At 37.4% G+C, this 17,196-nt stretch overlaps 2 protein-coding genes across 3 annotated transcripts in view; one reads left to right on the forward strand and one right to left on the reverse strand.

Annotated features, from left to right (window-relative positions):
- Window positions 1-7,806, reverse strand: part of NPY1R (neuropeptide Y receptor Y1) — a 20,951-nt gene extending 13,145 nt beyond the window's left edge. Inside the window, exon 1 of one of the 2 annotated variants that reach the window (XM_030925810.1) lies at window positions 7,471-7,634. The gene's annotated coding sequence lies outside the window, so the exon portion shown is untranslated. Of the gene's footprint in view, window positions 1-7,470 lie in introns of both variants that reach the window. The other variant, XM_030925796.1, reaches the window with a different exon arrangement.
- Window positions 7,807-13,110: 5,304 nt separating this feature from the next.
- Window positions 13,111-14,479, forward strand: NPY5R (neuropeptide Y receptor Y5). The gene is given in 2 exon segments (XM_010375944.2): window positions 13,111-14,448; window positions 14,450-14,479. Coding segments are annotated over 2 exon segments (1,368 nt in total).
- The last annotated feature ends 2,717 nt before the right edge of the window (window positions 14,480-17,196 follow it).

Here is a 17,196-nt window from a genome sequence, read left to right on the forward strand (position 1 = left end):
GTGGTATGAAATGTTCTGAGGCATCATTTTGCTAAGGTAAGTATCCTTCTTTCATTCCTTTGTTTAAGGTCTAGCTATTGCTTCCTTTCCCCAGATACAAATACATCTAGGAAGAGTACACATATCTAAGGATGGTCAGTGGTATAATATGACCCATCTGATCTTATGAGAGTGTTTAGCTGCCACTCTCCACTAGCATAGCATGTAGGTTAAAACTCAACTGTGCAGATTATTGCAACTGCAAATTCAAAACCCTCATTAAGCCTTAAATATTACCCAGAAATGTGTTGGCTTAGGTGATTACCAATCTCTCTCCTCTTAGAAGCTATTTTGAAATTTCAACCCTCTCCCAGCCTCCTACCTCATACCTTCAGTCTCAATGGATTCCTTCTTTTTGGGATAATTAAAGGCCATAGGGTATTTACCCCCTAACTTTCAAGTCCCTCCTTTTGGCAATAGATTCTCCAACCCAGCTGTTTCAACCCCAGACTTTAAGTCAACCTATCCCGCTGAGAGTTCTCAGTTGAGACCCCAAGCACCATGTGACAGAAAAGCTATCTCACTGTGCCCTTCTGATCTGCCGTCCCACCACGCAGTCCATGAGCATAAAATCCATGAGTTGTGTTCCATTAAGTTTGAGGAAGGTTTGTTAAACAGCAATAAAATAACTATAATACCTGTTTAGTCAACAATTCACTTTTCTTAGCTTAGGACTAAAAGAAAGACCAAAACAAAATCGCTCATTTCTTTCTCATAGTAACTCCCTTACTGGAGTCACATCTTCCCTAGCTGCTTCTCTTTCTTGGCAAGCTTCTTTGAGGCTAAGGTACATATACTGTCATCTCATTTTTTCCTCAAATATGACCCACCTGAAACTGCTTCTGCCCAGGACACTAATGATCAAAGCCAGTGAACACGATTCAGACTTTCTTGTATTTATTCTTTATGTAGCAATGGACTCAACTCAGCATCCACTGTTTCTGGAATCCTTTTTTCCTTTGACTTCATCAACTCCACACTTCAGGCTTTTCTTCATTGGCTGTTGCTCTGTCATCTCTCTCAAGATCTACTATTTCCATCTACTTCTTAGGCGTTTTTCTCCCTAGGATCCTGTTATGCAGATGGGCCAGAGATGGCCCGTGGGTGATAGCCGAACATGGTCCGCATACTGTTTGATTCTTCACAGCAGGCTAAGGCCCTTAGCCCAAAGCCTGCCAGGACCACTTCAAAATCTCACACATCTAATGGTTCTAAATATAGTCAAAAATAATTAATTTTAGCCCATTTAGAGCCTACCTTCTTTTTTTTTTTTTTCTTTTATTATACTTTAAATTCTAGGGTACATGTGCATAACATGCAGGTTTGTTACATATGTATACTTATGCCATGTTGGTGTGCTGCACCCATCAACTCGTCAGCACCCATCAATTCAGAGCCTACCTTCTTAAATGCCCCCATGAAACTCCACCCAACATCTGCTAACGATAGATAAGACAAATCTTGTGAAAGACACCAAACCACAGCTCCCTTCAGAGGTCTCTGACTCAGAGACTCCCCACCTTGTGGCTGAGTGACATCACCCAGACATGTAAGTCTCCTCTCTACTTTCCCCTTCTGCCCCTTCTAGGTGGTAGCCCCATATCATTGTCTCTAGAATTTCTCTTGCTAGGAGGGACTACTCCTGTCATGCAACCTCCTGCAAGTGCCACCCAAATAAACTTGTGCTTTCAGCGGTCCTGTTTCCTCCTTGACCAACCCCCAAATTACCAGAATTCACCAGAGATCCCAATCTGAATCTACTCCTTTTTTCATTCTTACCACACAGATACACCCTCTGCCATCAATTACATGCTGGTATGTACATAACCCTCAATTTACCAAAAGTACAGATCCCTCTCAGGTTTCCTTGGACAGTATGCTTCTCTTGTGCTTCTCTGCTCATGGATCTGATCAGCAGCGCCATTCTCCCTCAAGCCAGAACCTAAGAATCGTCCCACGTATGTATTCCCCTCTCTCTCACTCTCACTCACAAATCCATCTGGTCTCAGATTGCCATTGATTTTATCTCCTAAATATCTCTCATGTGTGTTCTTTCACCTCTATCAAGCTCTACTTATTTCTCTGCTAAATGGTCTAAATCCATCAGCTTCTTTCACAGCCCTCCAGTCATATCAACTTCCCAGCTTAAATCTTTTAGCTGCTTTCCATCCAGATGTCTCAAGTGAAGGACCAAAGACATCCTTTCTAATCAACATTTTCAGTATCATCCTTCACCCTATACACTGCAGTCATAGGAAACCATTTGCATGATTCTGAATGCCACACACTCTCTCACCTTCATGCTATTACAACATTTCTCGCTTCTCCATCCCCTCCATCTGCCTGTTTAACTCTTACCAACCCTTCACATTTCAGTTCAAGTGTCTTCTCAGCTATAAAACCCTCTGTTACACCCCCAGTTTATTTTTGAGAACGAATTACCTAGGAATATAAATAAGAAATCAACCTAGAGTTTATTTCAATTGCAGAATTTATCACATTGTATTGCCATTAATTATGTAGTTGTACATATCTACAACTATACTCTGATCTCTTACTGACAGTGATTGTTCTTTTTTTTTTTTTTTCATCTCTTAAACTTAGGAGCCTGGAAGGGTATCTAACACATCATAGGATACTGAAGAAGTTTTGTAGAAAGATTGAAAAACTAGGAATAGGGTAGGACTACAAAATTTTTGAATATTACAAATCAAGCCCATTTGTTCATCTCAAACATTAAAAAAGTGTCTTCAGCATTTGCAGCTATGATGGATGATTGCTACTTTATGCATATACATTTTATGCATAGTTTGCTTACTAATACACTCCTTCTGATGATCTGCCTCATATTTTTGGATATTCTTATGTGTTAGCTCTGCATCATCTATTAGGTATAAACTTGAATATGGACTCTACTTCCTTTGAAAATGCTTATAATGTCTACTTGAGGAACGGTCTCATATTTTTTTCTACCTGTTCAATAACATATTTTAATAGCTGTATTACCTGTGACAATGGTAAGACTAAGAATGTGGTAACATACATTTTGAAGAGCATATAATTAAACTTTTGATCCTGGGCTTATGCTTTGAACAGTTCTGTAAACATTCTTTTTAAAGACTAAAACAAACCAACATACCAAAAATAAATAAATAAACTTTTTCCCTTTCATTTCCACTTAAATATAGTAAAGCTATATTTAGACTTATAACTAGATTTAAAATATTAACTACAAAAAGTAGATAGGAAATGGAAACATTTTAAAAAATATTACAGGATACTTATCTTTTCTCAGAGGAGTTTTGAACTACAAAAAGAAATAATTGTATGGCCTATATAAGGATTTACATAATAAAATGTTATATTGTCAAAGGAATCCATGCTCTCTTCTTCTTGTATATCTATTTGTGCTGCAAAACTGAAAAACAATGTAATTAAAGAATGCAGTACTGATATGTAAGACAGCCATAACTTTTTGAAATGAATAAATAAAATATAGTTAATACTAGCTGCAGGGAAGAGAATGTGCCAATAATAATGGAAAACTTTAACATCAGTATTTTCTTTGTAAATTTTAAGGTAAAGGGAAAATAAACAATGTCTATGGCTATCAAATATTGCTGAAGATCTAAAAAGATGATTTTTCTACACATATGTTTGTAATGCATGCCCATTAATGGCATACAGTCATAAGTAGTCAGGTCTCAGCGGGGACTCCAGATCTTTGATTCAAAATATTTCGTTTTACAGACAAGGAAAATGAAGACTGAAAAATCAAGTGCCTGTCTAAAGCCACACCACTAACTTGAGATTAAACCTGGCTACAACTGAGGTTTCTGATAAGGGTCTATTATAAAAATATGTATGTGATATATGAACATATAAGATACATTTGTATCACATCTATGTGTGTATGTATTTTTAACATGGATATTTGCTAGTCAAAAGAATTATACATTCTTTCTGCAAATCAGTCACTGCTTTACGGTCAAATCATTAGGGCATCAAAAGGATAAATAAAGTGTTGCTTAAGGAGCACAGTATTTATCAGAAGTCAATAAAATGTTAATGATGCCCCTGTAGGACCTCAAAATTGTCGTTAAGTTTTCTGGGAAATGGACTCAAGGTACACAATACTTTGGGCAAAACTTTTTTTCAATAGCTTTTGTTCCCTGAAAATAATAATAATAAAAAAATCATGTACTTTAAGTTCTAAATATTGATTTGTATGACAAATTATTACTATTTCAAAGAGATCAATGCAGCATAGAGCATCATAAAATATTTTAATAACACATCTTTTAAGTATTAAGGATTTAAATTCACCATGATAGGAAAAGTGGATGAAGAAACATTTACTCTTAAGGAGTACAATGAAATCCTCAGAGAAATAAATGCATGAAGTAAAATAATACTGTGTTCTCTAGTTTATTTACCCATACTTCTTCTATAACTAATATATCAAAATCAAATATCATTTGAGATTATACCAAAGCACTTTAGTCATTGCTTTCCACAAATGGTAGCTGGTATTAAAATGCAACAGTAGCTTTGACAAAAACCACAGTCATGTTCCTCAGCAAAATGTTACCCCAGGAATTGTTGGGCGACTGTTTTATTGTTCAATAATTTGTCTTAGGAGTCCCAAGTGATCTTTAACTTTTACCTTTCTTTCATAACTGATAATTAACTGTAATAACAGGGCAATAGCCAGTTTAATTTTGTAACTTGCACAAAATCCAACTTAATTTCCCAAATGAGCATTTTATAAATAGTGAATAGGAAAAATACATAAAATAGAGGTGAACATTACTATTTCTGTTCTGGTATTCCCCTACACTTAAATGTTACTCCATAAAATAAAAATAAAATTATTATGTTCCACAAAGAGTAACGATGATCAATCTCGAATCCCTCCTGGGAAATTTAAAGGTAAAAGCACCCTCATCTTCATATCTTTCTCTTTATGTAGCATATTGCCTAAATTTGTACATTGATAATTTCCTCAAAACAAAAATCTCTTCATAACTTATCCACTCCAGATGTCCTTACTACTGTGTATTGTCATGTGTATTTAAAGAAGAAATGCCAGCTCCCTTTTTGAGACTTGCTTGTTTGTGGGTGCAGTGGGAAGGGAAAATGGTCAGGTTAATTACAATCTCTGTATCAATAGCACGTGGCCTTTTATTTTCAATACTCTAGTAACAGTGACTTCACCCTAAAGGTTCATATCATCAAAATAGAAAACAAAGTTGTGGAAAAGAAAAAATAAGATTTGTTTTATACTTTTACTATGCAAAAGCCTGTAGCATAGACTAGAGTTTTGAAAGACAGTCACAATGGGGTTCACTTGGAAGTTGTTTTAAAGACAATGTGTATTTGAAGTGTACATGTTATGACTGTGCAAGAGATAGAAGGATAGAAATGTATGTGGCAATGTGTACTGCATTAACCGCAGAGATGGTGGAATTAAGAAAGTCTAAAAAACAAGCCTTATTTTCTCAAGGTCATTCCTTCTTGACACTTTCATCCCCTGCTCCCTACTGCAGAATCCCAGGTGCCTGCTCAGAAGGCCTATTCTGTTAAGCTTTTGGGGAGAATATATTAATATTTCAGAAATAACACACAGAAGAATAAAACAGGAACTGTGTTTACTTGAGTTATTTAAAAGCTCTTGGGTGGCTCTTTGACTGATGAAATGGCAATCTATATAGATCCCCTGAGCATTGAATGCTAAAATTCAGCAGAAAGGGTGCACAAAACATTTTCTTTGACCTCTGGTATAACAGTGATGGCTGCCCCAGATGTTAGAATTACAAGTCACATTGCTCCCAAGGGGTACAGTTCTCTTCGGTTTATAAAGAGCTAGTCCCACAGGCTCTACTCAGCAGGAGATGCTGTCTGTTACATAATAGTTCTCAGTATTATAGGCTACAATAACTACACCCTTTCTCATGGTAAAGCAATGTCCAAAGACACACGGACCTCTACCCAATTTCTCTTTTCTCCCTTCGCTCTCTCTCTCTTTCTCTCTCTCTCTCTCTGTCTCTCTCTCTCTCTCTCTCTCTCTCTCTCTCACACACACACACACACACACACAGAGAGAGAGAGAGAGAGAGAGAGAGAGAGAGAGAGAGAGAGAGACCCGCGCGCGCGCGCGCACCTAAAGTACCTGCCAACTAATGATTAGCTAAAAATAAAGCAAACCTGCGCAATACAGATTTGGAAACATTAAGAGATGGAAATCATGTTGAGAAGGAACAGAAGGACAGGGTTTTTTCTTCTTCTTTTGTGTGGGCTTTTTTTCCAGTCTTTTTTTTTTTTCTTTTAACCTATGACAATTCATTTTTAGCCTTTCCTCTTCTCTTTGCTATTGAATATAGTCTTGAGCAGCGTTGATTTCATTTCAGCTTCACTCCCCTGCTCTTTCCGCTTGCCCACACCCACAGCTGCCACTCCTTGGAGTGTGGAAACTTCCCTTCTATTCTGCTGGGCGCATCCCCGCAGACTCCCTTGCCTCTCCTGGACATTGGGTGAGCCTCCCCACCGCCACTCTTCCTTACTTCAAAAAGGTGCAAAGGAAGAGCAGTGTTCTGTTTTTCTTTTTTTCTTTCTTTCTTCCCCCGCCCCCTCCCCGACTATGATAAAACCTGAGACTGGAAGCTTGTTCTCAGGAATACTAAGCACTTAGGGGCACAGCCATCCTCACACCAGTCCAAGACTTCTCAGAGTTCACTACACAGGGCTGGGGGCTGGACCAGCAAAACTCGATTTGCCCATCAAGTTAACTTGGTCGGCCTGGGACCCGAGGCCAGGGTGAAAGGGCGACATCCCGGGGCCCTGTGGCTTTTCCCTAGAGCGCCCAAACAGCGGCGTAGGTCTGGGATGCCCCTGGCCCCCGGATTTGGAAGAGGTTGGCGCGGAGCAGGCGCCCTGGAGCAGGGTCTCGGGGGTCCCCGGAACAGTCACGTGTTCTCGAGACGCCGTTAAACCCCCGCCCCCTCTTCCCCACCGCCGCCTCCAGGTCCTGCTCCTGCTGTTGCCGCCGCCGCTGGGGTACAGGAGCGACCGCGCTGGGCCGCGCTCCCGGGAGTCCAGGGCCTGCAGCGGCCGGGGCGCCCCGAGGTACCGGCTCCCGCCCCTCCCTGCCAACCCCTTTCGCGCCTGGTAGGCCTGCACCCAGGAACCCTGGCGGGTCCCCGCGCGGGTTGCGAGTCTGCGCTGGTCCCTGGGAGCCCGCACCCCTGTCTCTGGTGCCAGGGCGTTGTCTGGGGTCCTAAGAGGGCGGGGTGGGGAAGGTGAAGGGAGTGCGGCTGGAAAAATGGGGATTAGGGTGTAGGAACAGACACTTGTCAGGAGTGAAGAGACAGCGCAGAGGGTACTGGGCTGAATTCTTTCCTACCGAGCAGGTCCCTCCAGTTCCCAACTCACCCGGGTGGAGCAGGCGCTGGCCGAACCCGGGAGGAGAGTGTCGGGGATCTGCGAAGGAGCCTCCTGGGGATGGGGCGGGGGATGGACAAAGCGCTGCCCCAGGCTGGACGCACTCTTGCTGCAGCCCGGCGGTCCGGAGCTGGGAACGGCAGCCCGCGGGGTGCCCGGGTCAGGACTCAGCCCTAGCGGGTCTCTGGCGAGGCCAGGGGCGCAGCCCGCGAGGCGCTACTCAGGCCGTCCAGCTGCCGCGCAGTCCAGCGCTGACCTGAGCCCGGGAGGCTCCAAGGTTTGCGCTCCTATTTGCGAGGTGTCTTCATATGACAAATGCGAGCAATAGCAAACATCCATAGAACTCGAATTCCAGAAACGGGAATTCTTTTTTCCAAGTTCACTGACCTTTAGTGAATCTTTTAAAGGAACTGAGGCGTTGTGTTGGACCAAAGCCAAAACGGTTTTACCATAGACCATGGAAAATAGCCTAAGGCTCTTTCAGAAGAATCTTGCAGTTCGAATGCAATTTTAGATTACAGATTTCTCAAGGGAAGAGAAACTCTGCTGTTAGAATTTGGAAGGGAGGGTGGTGCATGCCTGTGTGTTTGTCAGCTGAGCAGAGCTGTATTTATCTTTCCAATTCAAATTGTGCCAGATTCTGGCTTTAAGAACAAACCATGGGAATATTTGAGAACATGGAATCATGCTGCTGTTCCATGATGACAGCAAAATAGACAATAGTTGATACTGTATCGTTGCAGGAGGAAAAGAATTACATATATTTTATTCTTTTGTGTGATTGTCATCCTTTGTGAGAGTGATGTATATTTTCATAAGGCAAGAAATTATTCAAATAAATAAACCTTATTTAAATGTACAAGTCAGATTTTTAATATCCTTTGAATTCCCTGAAGTTCCTCCTATTATTCTTAAGAACATTTTCTCAAAATACTTTCTTAAAATACTTAAAATCTATTCAGAAGGTTTCATTTGTCTAGGTGTCAGATATAGAAGAGTTTGTAAGAAAATTCCAGTAAACCTCTGAAAAGACATTATTTTTTATAAGTTGCCATAGTTTAATAAAGAACTTTTATTTTTCACACTTTTTACTCGGAGATTAAAGTTCTGTGTTTCAGCCTGGAAATTCTGATGGTGGGAGATACAACTATTATAAAAGAGAATGAGTAAATATAGTAATCAGGTATGACAAAAATTTCATGCTGTCGATATCAGATTTCTTGTCAAATAATATTCCGTGTTAAAATATTCTTTCTCTGGCTATATTTCATAATTTCTGTAGCAATCTGAGAAGATTCACACACATCATTACTTTTATAATGGATAAAATATGTTGCATAAGAATGTACAGCACTCATAATAACACTTGTTGAGAAGTAGAGGGTTGTTAAACATATTTGCATTTCCATTGTAGGTCTGCTCACTGTGTTTTTCAGGAAAAAGGAAGGGAAAAGGTAAGTTTAAGGAAAGAAATCTTGCTTTTTTGTTTGTGTTTTCATTTTAAGAGCGTTCCTGTACCTTAGATTTTCGACTTAAATCTGATTGTACAAAATTTTCCTAATGTTTAAATTATCCCCTGGCTACCAGGAGGCACTTTAAAAAAACTACATATCCACCACCACCCCTCCCCCACCCCTCCTCCGCACCTCCAGCATTTGCAGTATTCATAATTTAGTTGTAAGAAAAAATTACTCCTTCGTTGGAGCAAAGATTCACAAAAATGTTCATTTTGTGCAGACTATATATTAGGTATTGTATGTGTGTATGTTTATGTGGTAGATGGTGTGGGGTGGGGCTAGAGGGAGAGCAGGAGAAAGTTGACTACAGTCGCACCAAAATAAAATGAATAAATGAATGTTGAATGAATGAATGAATGCTAAAAGAGATTTTTTTAAATTTGCTAATCAGTCTATCAGTAGCTACATAAAGTATTCATTATATTCAGCAATAATACAAGTGTCCATGCTATAGTGAAATAATATACTACTGTCAGTCAGGAGAATGCCACTCATTTATTAATTCATTCATCATCCAATTTGAGGCCTTTTACATCTCAGCAATCTACAGTTACTCAGGGTGTGAGCTTGAATTAATCCGTCATAGAATATTCTTGGCATAGCACCTTGCATTACTCATCTTTATGCTTAGAGCAGAGCAGAGCACCTAGCAAAATATATGTTCAATAAATACTTCTTGAATGAAAAAAAGAAGGAACAACTAATCATTCTTAGCTATTCGTTAATAGAAAGAGTCTACTCTTTAAAATTATATATAAATTATGTACTTTCTTAAAATACTCAAATATTTTAAGGAATGAAAGAAGCATCCTCAGTTTTTTCTCCAGTGTCCAATGAATACTCAAGATGGCATTTATTTCATCTTCTTACTAAGGAGATGTGGCTTTATAATTTAATGCATTCAATATTTTATGTGCATATATTTAAAATAAAAGTTTTAATAGCAGACTGCACAGTGGAAGCAGATATACTTCTTTTTTCATTTACATTTTTTAAATGTTTTGTAAATATATCTTGCAGTTTTAGTTTCATGTTGCTTGTGTGATAGCCTTTATCAATGAAGATATCCAAATGAAAATTTAAAGTGCTAAACTCTCTTCGTTGTCTATCTAGGTATCTCCTCATTGCATTTTGGGGCCATTTAAAACATCTATAATTTCAATGGTTCTCTGTAAATGTATATATAAAGATACATATACACACATATGTATGTACACACAAATTCATAGTCATACTCTATCCTGAATTTTCCCACATTGCCAGGATGATTCATTTATGTTATTTTAAAGCAAGGGAAGTTAAACTGCTTTTCTAAAATGATTGGTAATGAATATTTACTTTAGCATCCACTATGTATAATATGCTTTATTAAACATTATTTCTAGAATGAAAAATAATTAAGACTTTTATCTCCATTCGAATATAATAGAGAGATCTAACCACATGGATTGGAGAAAAATTTGAATTTTAGACTCAAAACTATGTTGTTTCTATTACCACAAATTGTGCTGCATCTTCTCTTTCTTCAAAAAATTTTGGACAGCAATTTTACACTAAGTAAGTAAGTATCATCCACAGTTACATGTTCCAAAAAGGCACAAAGCCATTGTAGAAGGGGCCGTCTAATTTCTCTCTTGTTCTTGCTTAGGAAGTACAAGGAAAGGCTATCAGTAACAACTGACCTACCACAAAGTTAGAAGAAAAGGATTGATTCAAGAAAGGTAAGTCAAGAGAAGAACAACTAAGCAGGATTGCAGTTACAAGCAGCCTGTACACATTATAAATATAAATAGGATCATGAATAAGCTGAATTGAGCCAGGGGGTCATCAGAACTCAGGAAATTAGGCAAAAGCACCAGTCAAAGCTGTTTTGATTATAAGCTTGCTGACCTATCCAGAGTAGGTGCTGAGAGGCTATTGACTGGGAATACGATGAATAATATGATTCAGTAGGTCATGCGAGTCACTTTTGTACCGGGTGTTCTTTTTCACTGAGGCAATATCAATGTAAATTGTTGGCTAGGGTCTAAGAATGAATGAATACAATCCTCAGTCTTTGAATTAACTTATCCTTTAAAAGGATGTAGTTAGCTTCCAGAAAATAATTTGGTCAACATAAAATCACTTGTAGAAGTTGTGAAAAACTTGTAACTTTTCTCATAGCACAAGGATGACTCTGTCATCCTGTTTGAAACTTGCTATATATAGAACTGAAGTTAAACTTACTTGTAATGAATGTATGTACACAATAGTATTTGCCATTTGGAAATTTATTGAACTAAGACCTATAGGTCCCTCATAAATTAAAGATAACAGTTTTTACTATTAATTTAAATAAACATATTTTTGTAGTTTTAGTATAATTATTCAATTGTAGATCTAGAAATAAGTAGATAAACATATATTGATAGATAACAAAAGTGTTTTTTAAACTATATATATATCACAATCTCTATGACAGTGTATTTATTGGAATTAATTTGCTTGCTGGTTTGTGTTTTCTGTAGGAAATTCTTGTTAAAAAAAAAAAAAAATTTAAAGTGGCCAGGCACAGTGACTCATGCCTATAATCCCAACACTTTGGGAGGCCAAGGTGGGAGGATTACTTGAGGCCAGGAGTTTGACACCAGCCTGCGCAACATAGGCAGACCCCATCTCCACAAAAAAATAGAAAGATTAGCCATATGTAGTGGCATGTACCTGTAGTCCTAGCTGCCTGGGAGGCTGAGATGAGAGGATTGTTTGAGTACAGGTGTTCAAGGTTACAATGAGCTGTGGTCACACTACTGCACTCCAGCCTGGGCAACAGAATGAGACCCTATTTCTAAGAAAAAAAAAAAAAGTAAAAAAAAAAAAGTGCTTTTTTTTTTTTTTTAAATGAGAGGAGGGGGTCCTTTTGCCTCTTATTGGTATGTTATAGGCAATTTAGTGCTTCATCAGGCAGTAGCATCAAAGGTCTAATATGTAGAGGTAAACATGTAATGCCATTGAGGTATGACATTAATTTAATTTGAAATGAAAATCTTATTACTGGAAGTTATATTAATATCACTTCTACATTTACGTTTAAGGTATAATGTTTTCCTTGAACAATGAATTCATCGACTTGTTCATAAGGCATAATCTATACATAGTTTTTAAATTAATAAGCAGGTGAAATTTGTTTGTTTGTTTGTTTTAAAAAAAAACACCAACAGCACTGCTAGTCCATCAGTGGTTGTCCTAATCAGAGATAATCTGGCATATCCCAAACGATTGAGAATTGGTCACAGAAAGATGTCATCATCCAGCATTGTGTCTACACAGTCAACAGTACAGCTTGACAAACAGATTTAATGAGTGCCTACTATATGCACCTAGGTCATGAGATAGTAATCCTATTCTCAAGGCGCTTAAATTTGAACGTTGTATGAGCTAGGTGATACTTGTTACTAGAGTTTTGTTTGAATTTTTTATTCTCTCATAAACATTTACTTAATACCTGCAGTGGTAAAATTACTCTGCCATGTATTGGGATGGATTCCAAAGTGAGTAAGAGATAGTTTCTGCTTTCCCATTGCTTGTAAATAAACAAGGTAGACGGGTAGGCATTATAATGCAATGAGAGCAGATTATGATATGTAGCATCAGACAACTGTAAACAGAATGTTAACAGGAGTTCTGAAGAGGAGATCATGTCCAGCTGAGTTGACCAGGACAGGTGACTTTTAGGTTTGGCCTAGATTGAGATAGAAATGAATGGAATTTTTATGGTAAGATTATGTGACTATACTATATACCAGGTATATTGACTTGGAGAATAATATTAATGCATGTATCTTGAAGTTCTTGTCTACATTTGCTTTTTCTTTCCTTACGTTATTTGTTACAAAAATTTTAAAAATACAATCTACTATCTTAACATAAGTTAATACATCTTGGAAGTAATGATAAAATTAAACTTATGATAATCATTATTGGCTGATATTTGCACTGCACTTGGAACGAGTTAAAGATTTCAGAAACTTTCTTAGGAGATTAATAAGGTCATGGGAGCCGACTGTAAAATTTAGTTTCCATCTGAATAGATTAATTTAAAGTAGTCATGTAATTTATTTTTTTAGGTTGATGACAAATGTCTTTTTATTCCAAGCAGGACTATAATATGGATTTAGAGCTCGATGAATATTATAACAAGACACTTGCCACAGAGAATAATACTGCTGCCACTCGGAATTCTGATTTCCCAGTCTGGGATGACTATAAAAGCAGTGTAGATGACTTACAGTATTTTCTGATTGGGCTCTATACGTTTGTAAGTCTTCTTGGCTTTATGGGGAATTTACTTATTTTAATGGCTCTTATGAAAAAGCGTAATCAGAAGACTACGGTAAACTTCCTTATAGGAAATCTGGCCTTTTCTGATATCTTGGTTGTGTTGTTTTGCTCACCTTTCACACTGACGTCTGTCTTGCTGGATCAGTGGATGTTTGGCAAAGTCATGTGCCATATTATGCCTTTTCTTCAATGTGTGTCAGTTTTGGTTTCAACTTTAATTTTAATATCAATTGCCATTGTCAGGTATCATATGATAAAACATCCCATCTCTAATAATTTAACAGCAAACCATGGCTACTTTCTGATAGCTACTGTCTGGACACTAGGTTTTGCCATCTGTTCTCCCCTTCCAGTGTTTCACAGTCTTGTGGAACTTCAAGAAACATTTGGTTCAGCGTTGCTGAGCAGCAGGTATTTATGTGTTGAGTCATGGCCATCTGATTCATACAGAATTGCCTTTACTATCTCTTTATTGCTAGTTCAGTATATTCTGCCCTTAGTTTGTCTTACTGTAAGTCATACAAGCGTCTGCAGAAGCATAAGCTGTGGATTGTCCAACAAAGAAAACAGACTTGAAGAAAATGAGATGATCAACTTAACTCTTCATCCATCCAAAAAGATTGGGCCACAGGTGAAACTCTCTGGCAGCCACAAGTGGAGTTATTCATTCATCAAAAAACACAGAAGAAGATATAGCAAGAAGACAGCATGTGTGTTACCTGCTCCAGAAAGACCTTCTCAAGAGAACCACTCCAGAATACTTCCAGAAAACTTTGGCTCTGTAAGAAGTCAGCTCTCTTCATCCAGTAAGTTCATACCAGGAGTCCCCACTTGCTTTGAAATCAAACCTGAAGAAAATTCAGATGTTCATGAATTGAGAGTAAAACGTTCTGTTACAAGAATAAAAAAGAGATCTCGAAGTGTTTTCTACAGGCTGACCATACTGATATTAGTATTTGCTGTTAGTTGGATGCCACTACACCTTTTCCATGTGGTAACTGATTTTAATGACAATCTTATTTCAAATAGGCATTTCAAGTTGGTGTATTGCATTTGTCATTTGTTGGGCATGATGTCCTGTTGTCTTAATCCAATTCTATATGGATTTCTTAATAATGGGATTAAAGCTGATTTAAGTGTCCCTTATACACTGTCTTCATATGTAATAATTCTCACTGTTTACCAAGGAAAGATCAAATGTGGGGTCATATAAAATATATTTATGATAACTATTTGTGTATAATAAATAGAAATTTTGTTAACATGAAATTTAATTTATGTGAAAGATTTCTGGATTTGAATGTCAGTTCATAATATATGGAAGATAATTTTATGTGTTACAGTAGGATTAATTTATTTAGTTGTGTAGTCAGTGTCAATCCAATCTGTAATTTCATTTTCGAAAGTTGTATTACCTTCTACTTCCATGTTGTCTTATAAACAAATGAACTGTATTTTTTGTTGAAACTAAAAGTTATGTCTAACCAACTCAGTACTTTTGTCCAAAAATATAATAAGAAAAAATTTTTCTTGAGGAACTTTTAATTTCAAACTTGAAGAATATCTACCAGCTATCTATATTCATTTCTACTCCACAGGCTCCTTAATGTTTAGTTTGTCAAGTACAGAAAAAATTTAGTATGCCTGGAAAATCATAACTAAATGACAACTGTATGCCCAAATTATGATTATAATCTTCAACATTAAGTACAGTTTTGAAAGTCCTGTAGGTAAATGCTATTGCCTGTTGAGAATTGGTCAAATTGTCAATTTAACTCCACTGTCTAGTAATACACAAGTAATTTACCAAATAAAGAATTTTAAATCCTTTTCAGACTCATTATACAACATTAAACACTACCAATAAAGTTGTTTTCATATACATATTGTCTATTCTAAAATGTGAAGTCTAAATGGTATCTGTATTTCCAATTATTAAATAATTTTAAAGAATATTTTAAATGTGCACAGATAATTAATTTTTTGGCCAACATACAGAATGATTAACATACTTTATACCATTTCAGTACTGTAGTTTCATATGCTATCTCATTAAATTGAGGTCAGTCTTTTCAATCGTTGAAACTTTGTGTTAGCCTGGTCTTTTAAAGAACCAAGTCTCTGAAAAACAATAGCGTATTTGCATATATGATTCAGATGTGCATAATAACATTGATGTCTTCAGTTCCTATAACTGATGTAAGCCTTTTCCGTATTGATTCCTGTTCATAATAAGGGAAAACAATGAAAGAAAACAAACACAAAAGCTCTAAGTTTGTAAGTAATAAGCTATGCTGGTAAGTATTTAATTAATTAAAAATCCAAAATGTCTATGGGGCATTCTTTATGCCCTCCTTCTTCCCTGGATGATATCCACATACGGGAAATTGATGTGATTTCTTGCCATGCGGGAAATAGTGGTGGTCCACAAAATATCCTCTACTGGTTCCTGCTGAACTCCAGTTGAGGCACAATAATCTTGCCTTGTCTCTGTGTTACATCAGGCTCTGCTGTACCATGTATGCTCTGTTCTCAACAAGGTTAAAGCCTGAGAGCCCAGCTCCAGAATCCCCAACCCCTGCTGACATGGTAGGATTGATACTCTCATTGACTTAAACTGTCATTACTTGAGTGTCAGCCACATCCTCTGTTTTGTTCAAAGGTTAGGATGTCTACTCTGTGGAGTCTTGCTATGCAGTCAATGACATTGCCCCTTGCCAAACCTGGAAACTATTGGAGAACTTTACATTCATCACTGGAACTCTGCAGGAACTTATGAAACACTACTCCTCACATAGATAACAAAGAACTGAGGCAACTTGGGCTTACCCAGGCCTTCTCTCTACTCAGATGTGATAAGCTGCCCTATCAGCTCTGTTGTGTCCACTCCACGTTGGTACAATAGCACTCTACTTCTCAGTCCTTCTTTAGACTTTCAGATATAGATCTGGTCACAAACCCCTCTGCTTTTAGCTCCCCTCGAATCTTTCTGGTGCTATGTGAGTGCCTTTCCCAGGTTTTTATATTATAGCAGATGGAAAAGATGAAAAAACTTGGTTCACCTTTGCTTTTCTCTGTTTTCTTCTTCCCTTTTTATTCTAAGGGATTCTCCTTTTTTCTGCCTAGTAAAAATGTTCCTCACTAATATCATCCCTTTTCTCTGCACTGTGACATAGTAGAGCTATGTTAAAAAAGGTTTGCTTTTGGAAGGGAAGATTTTATGATTAAAACTTTTTTCTTCTCTCAGTCTCACCATGGACAAAAGAAGAAGGGGAAGGGAAGTAATCTGAAGACTAATCACATTTAAAAGCAGTTGGCATTTGCACTTTCACTAGCACAATTAATTTCAAGGTTTGATTTAAGTGGCTGAAGGGAGAAAAATCTCACTGATAAGGGCTAATATAAATGCACAGGGAGGTGTTTTATCCTGTTAGAAAAACTTACACTAGCAAGTACACAATAACTGTCAAACTTCACAGGTTTTATGGCTGTTGATAGATGAGTTTAGTTAAGCTGGATAAACTAATTTGGGGCTCTTAAACTATTGAACTCGAAGCAAGAAATTTATCTTTCCTAAACAGAAATAACTGAATGTTCTTAATAATTGAAAGTTGAGAACTGTGGATGGGTTGGTGGACAGAAGTCATTACGATTTGGATTAATGGTTTTAGAAGATTATTATGAATAATGATTTATTTTATAGACACTTGCTTAGTGAGTTAAACAATTTATGTTCATTCAACTCTCCATTGCTCAAAGGCTGATTATCTGTTTCCTATTCTCTCCTGATGTCTGACTTGATTACTTGTTCAATAGCATCTTCACAAAAGCATGGCTAGGGGAAATGAGATGAAATTATAAACAGGCAACCTCATTACTATTT

This window comes from Rhinopithecus roxellana, chromosome 2 (assembly GCF_007565055.1).
Source record: "Rhinopithecus roxellana isolate Shanxi Qingling chromosome 2, ASM756505v1, whole genome shotgun sequence".
NCBI classification, from domain to species: domain Eukaryota; kingdom Metazoa; phylum Chordata; class Mammalia; order Primates; family Cercopithecidae; genus Rhinopithecus; species Rhinopithecus roxellana.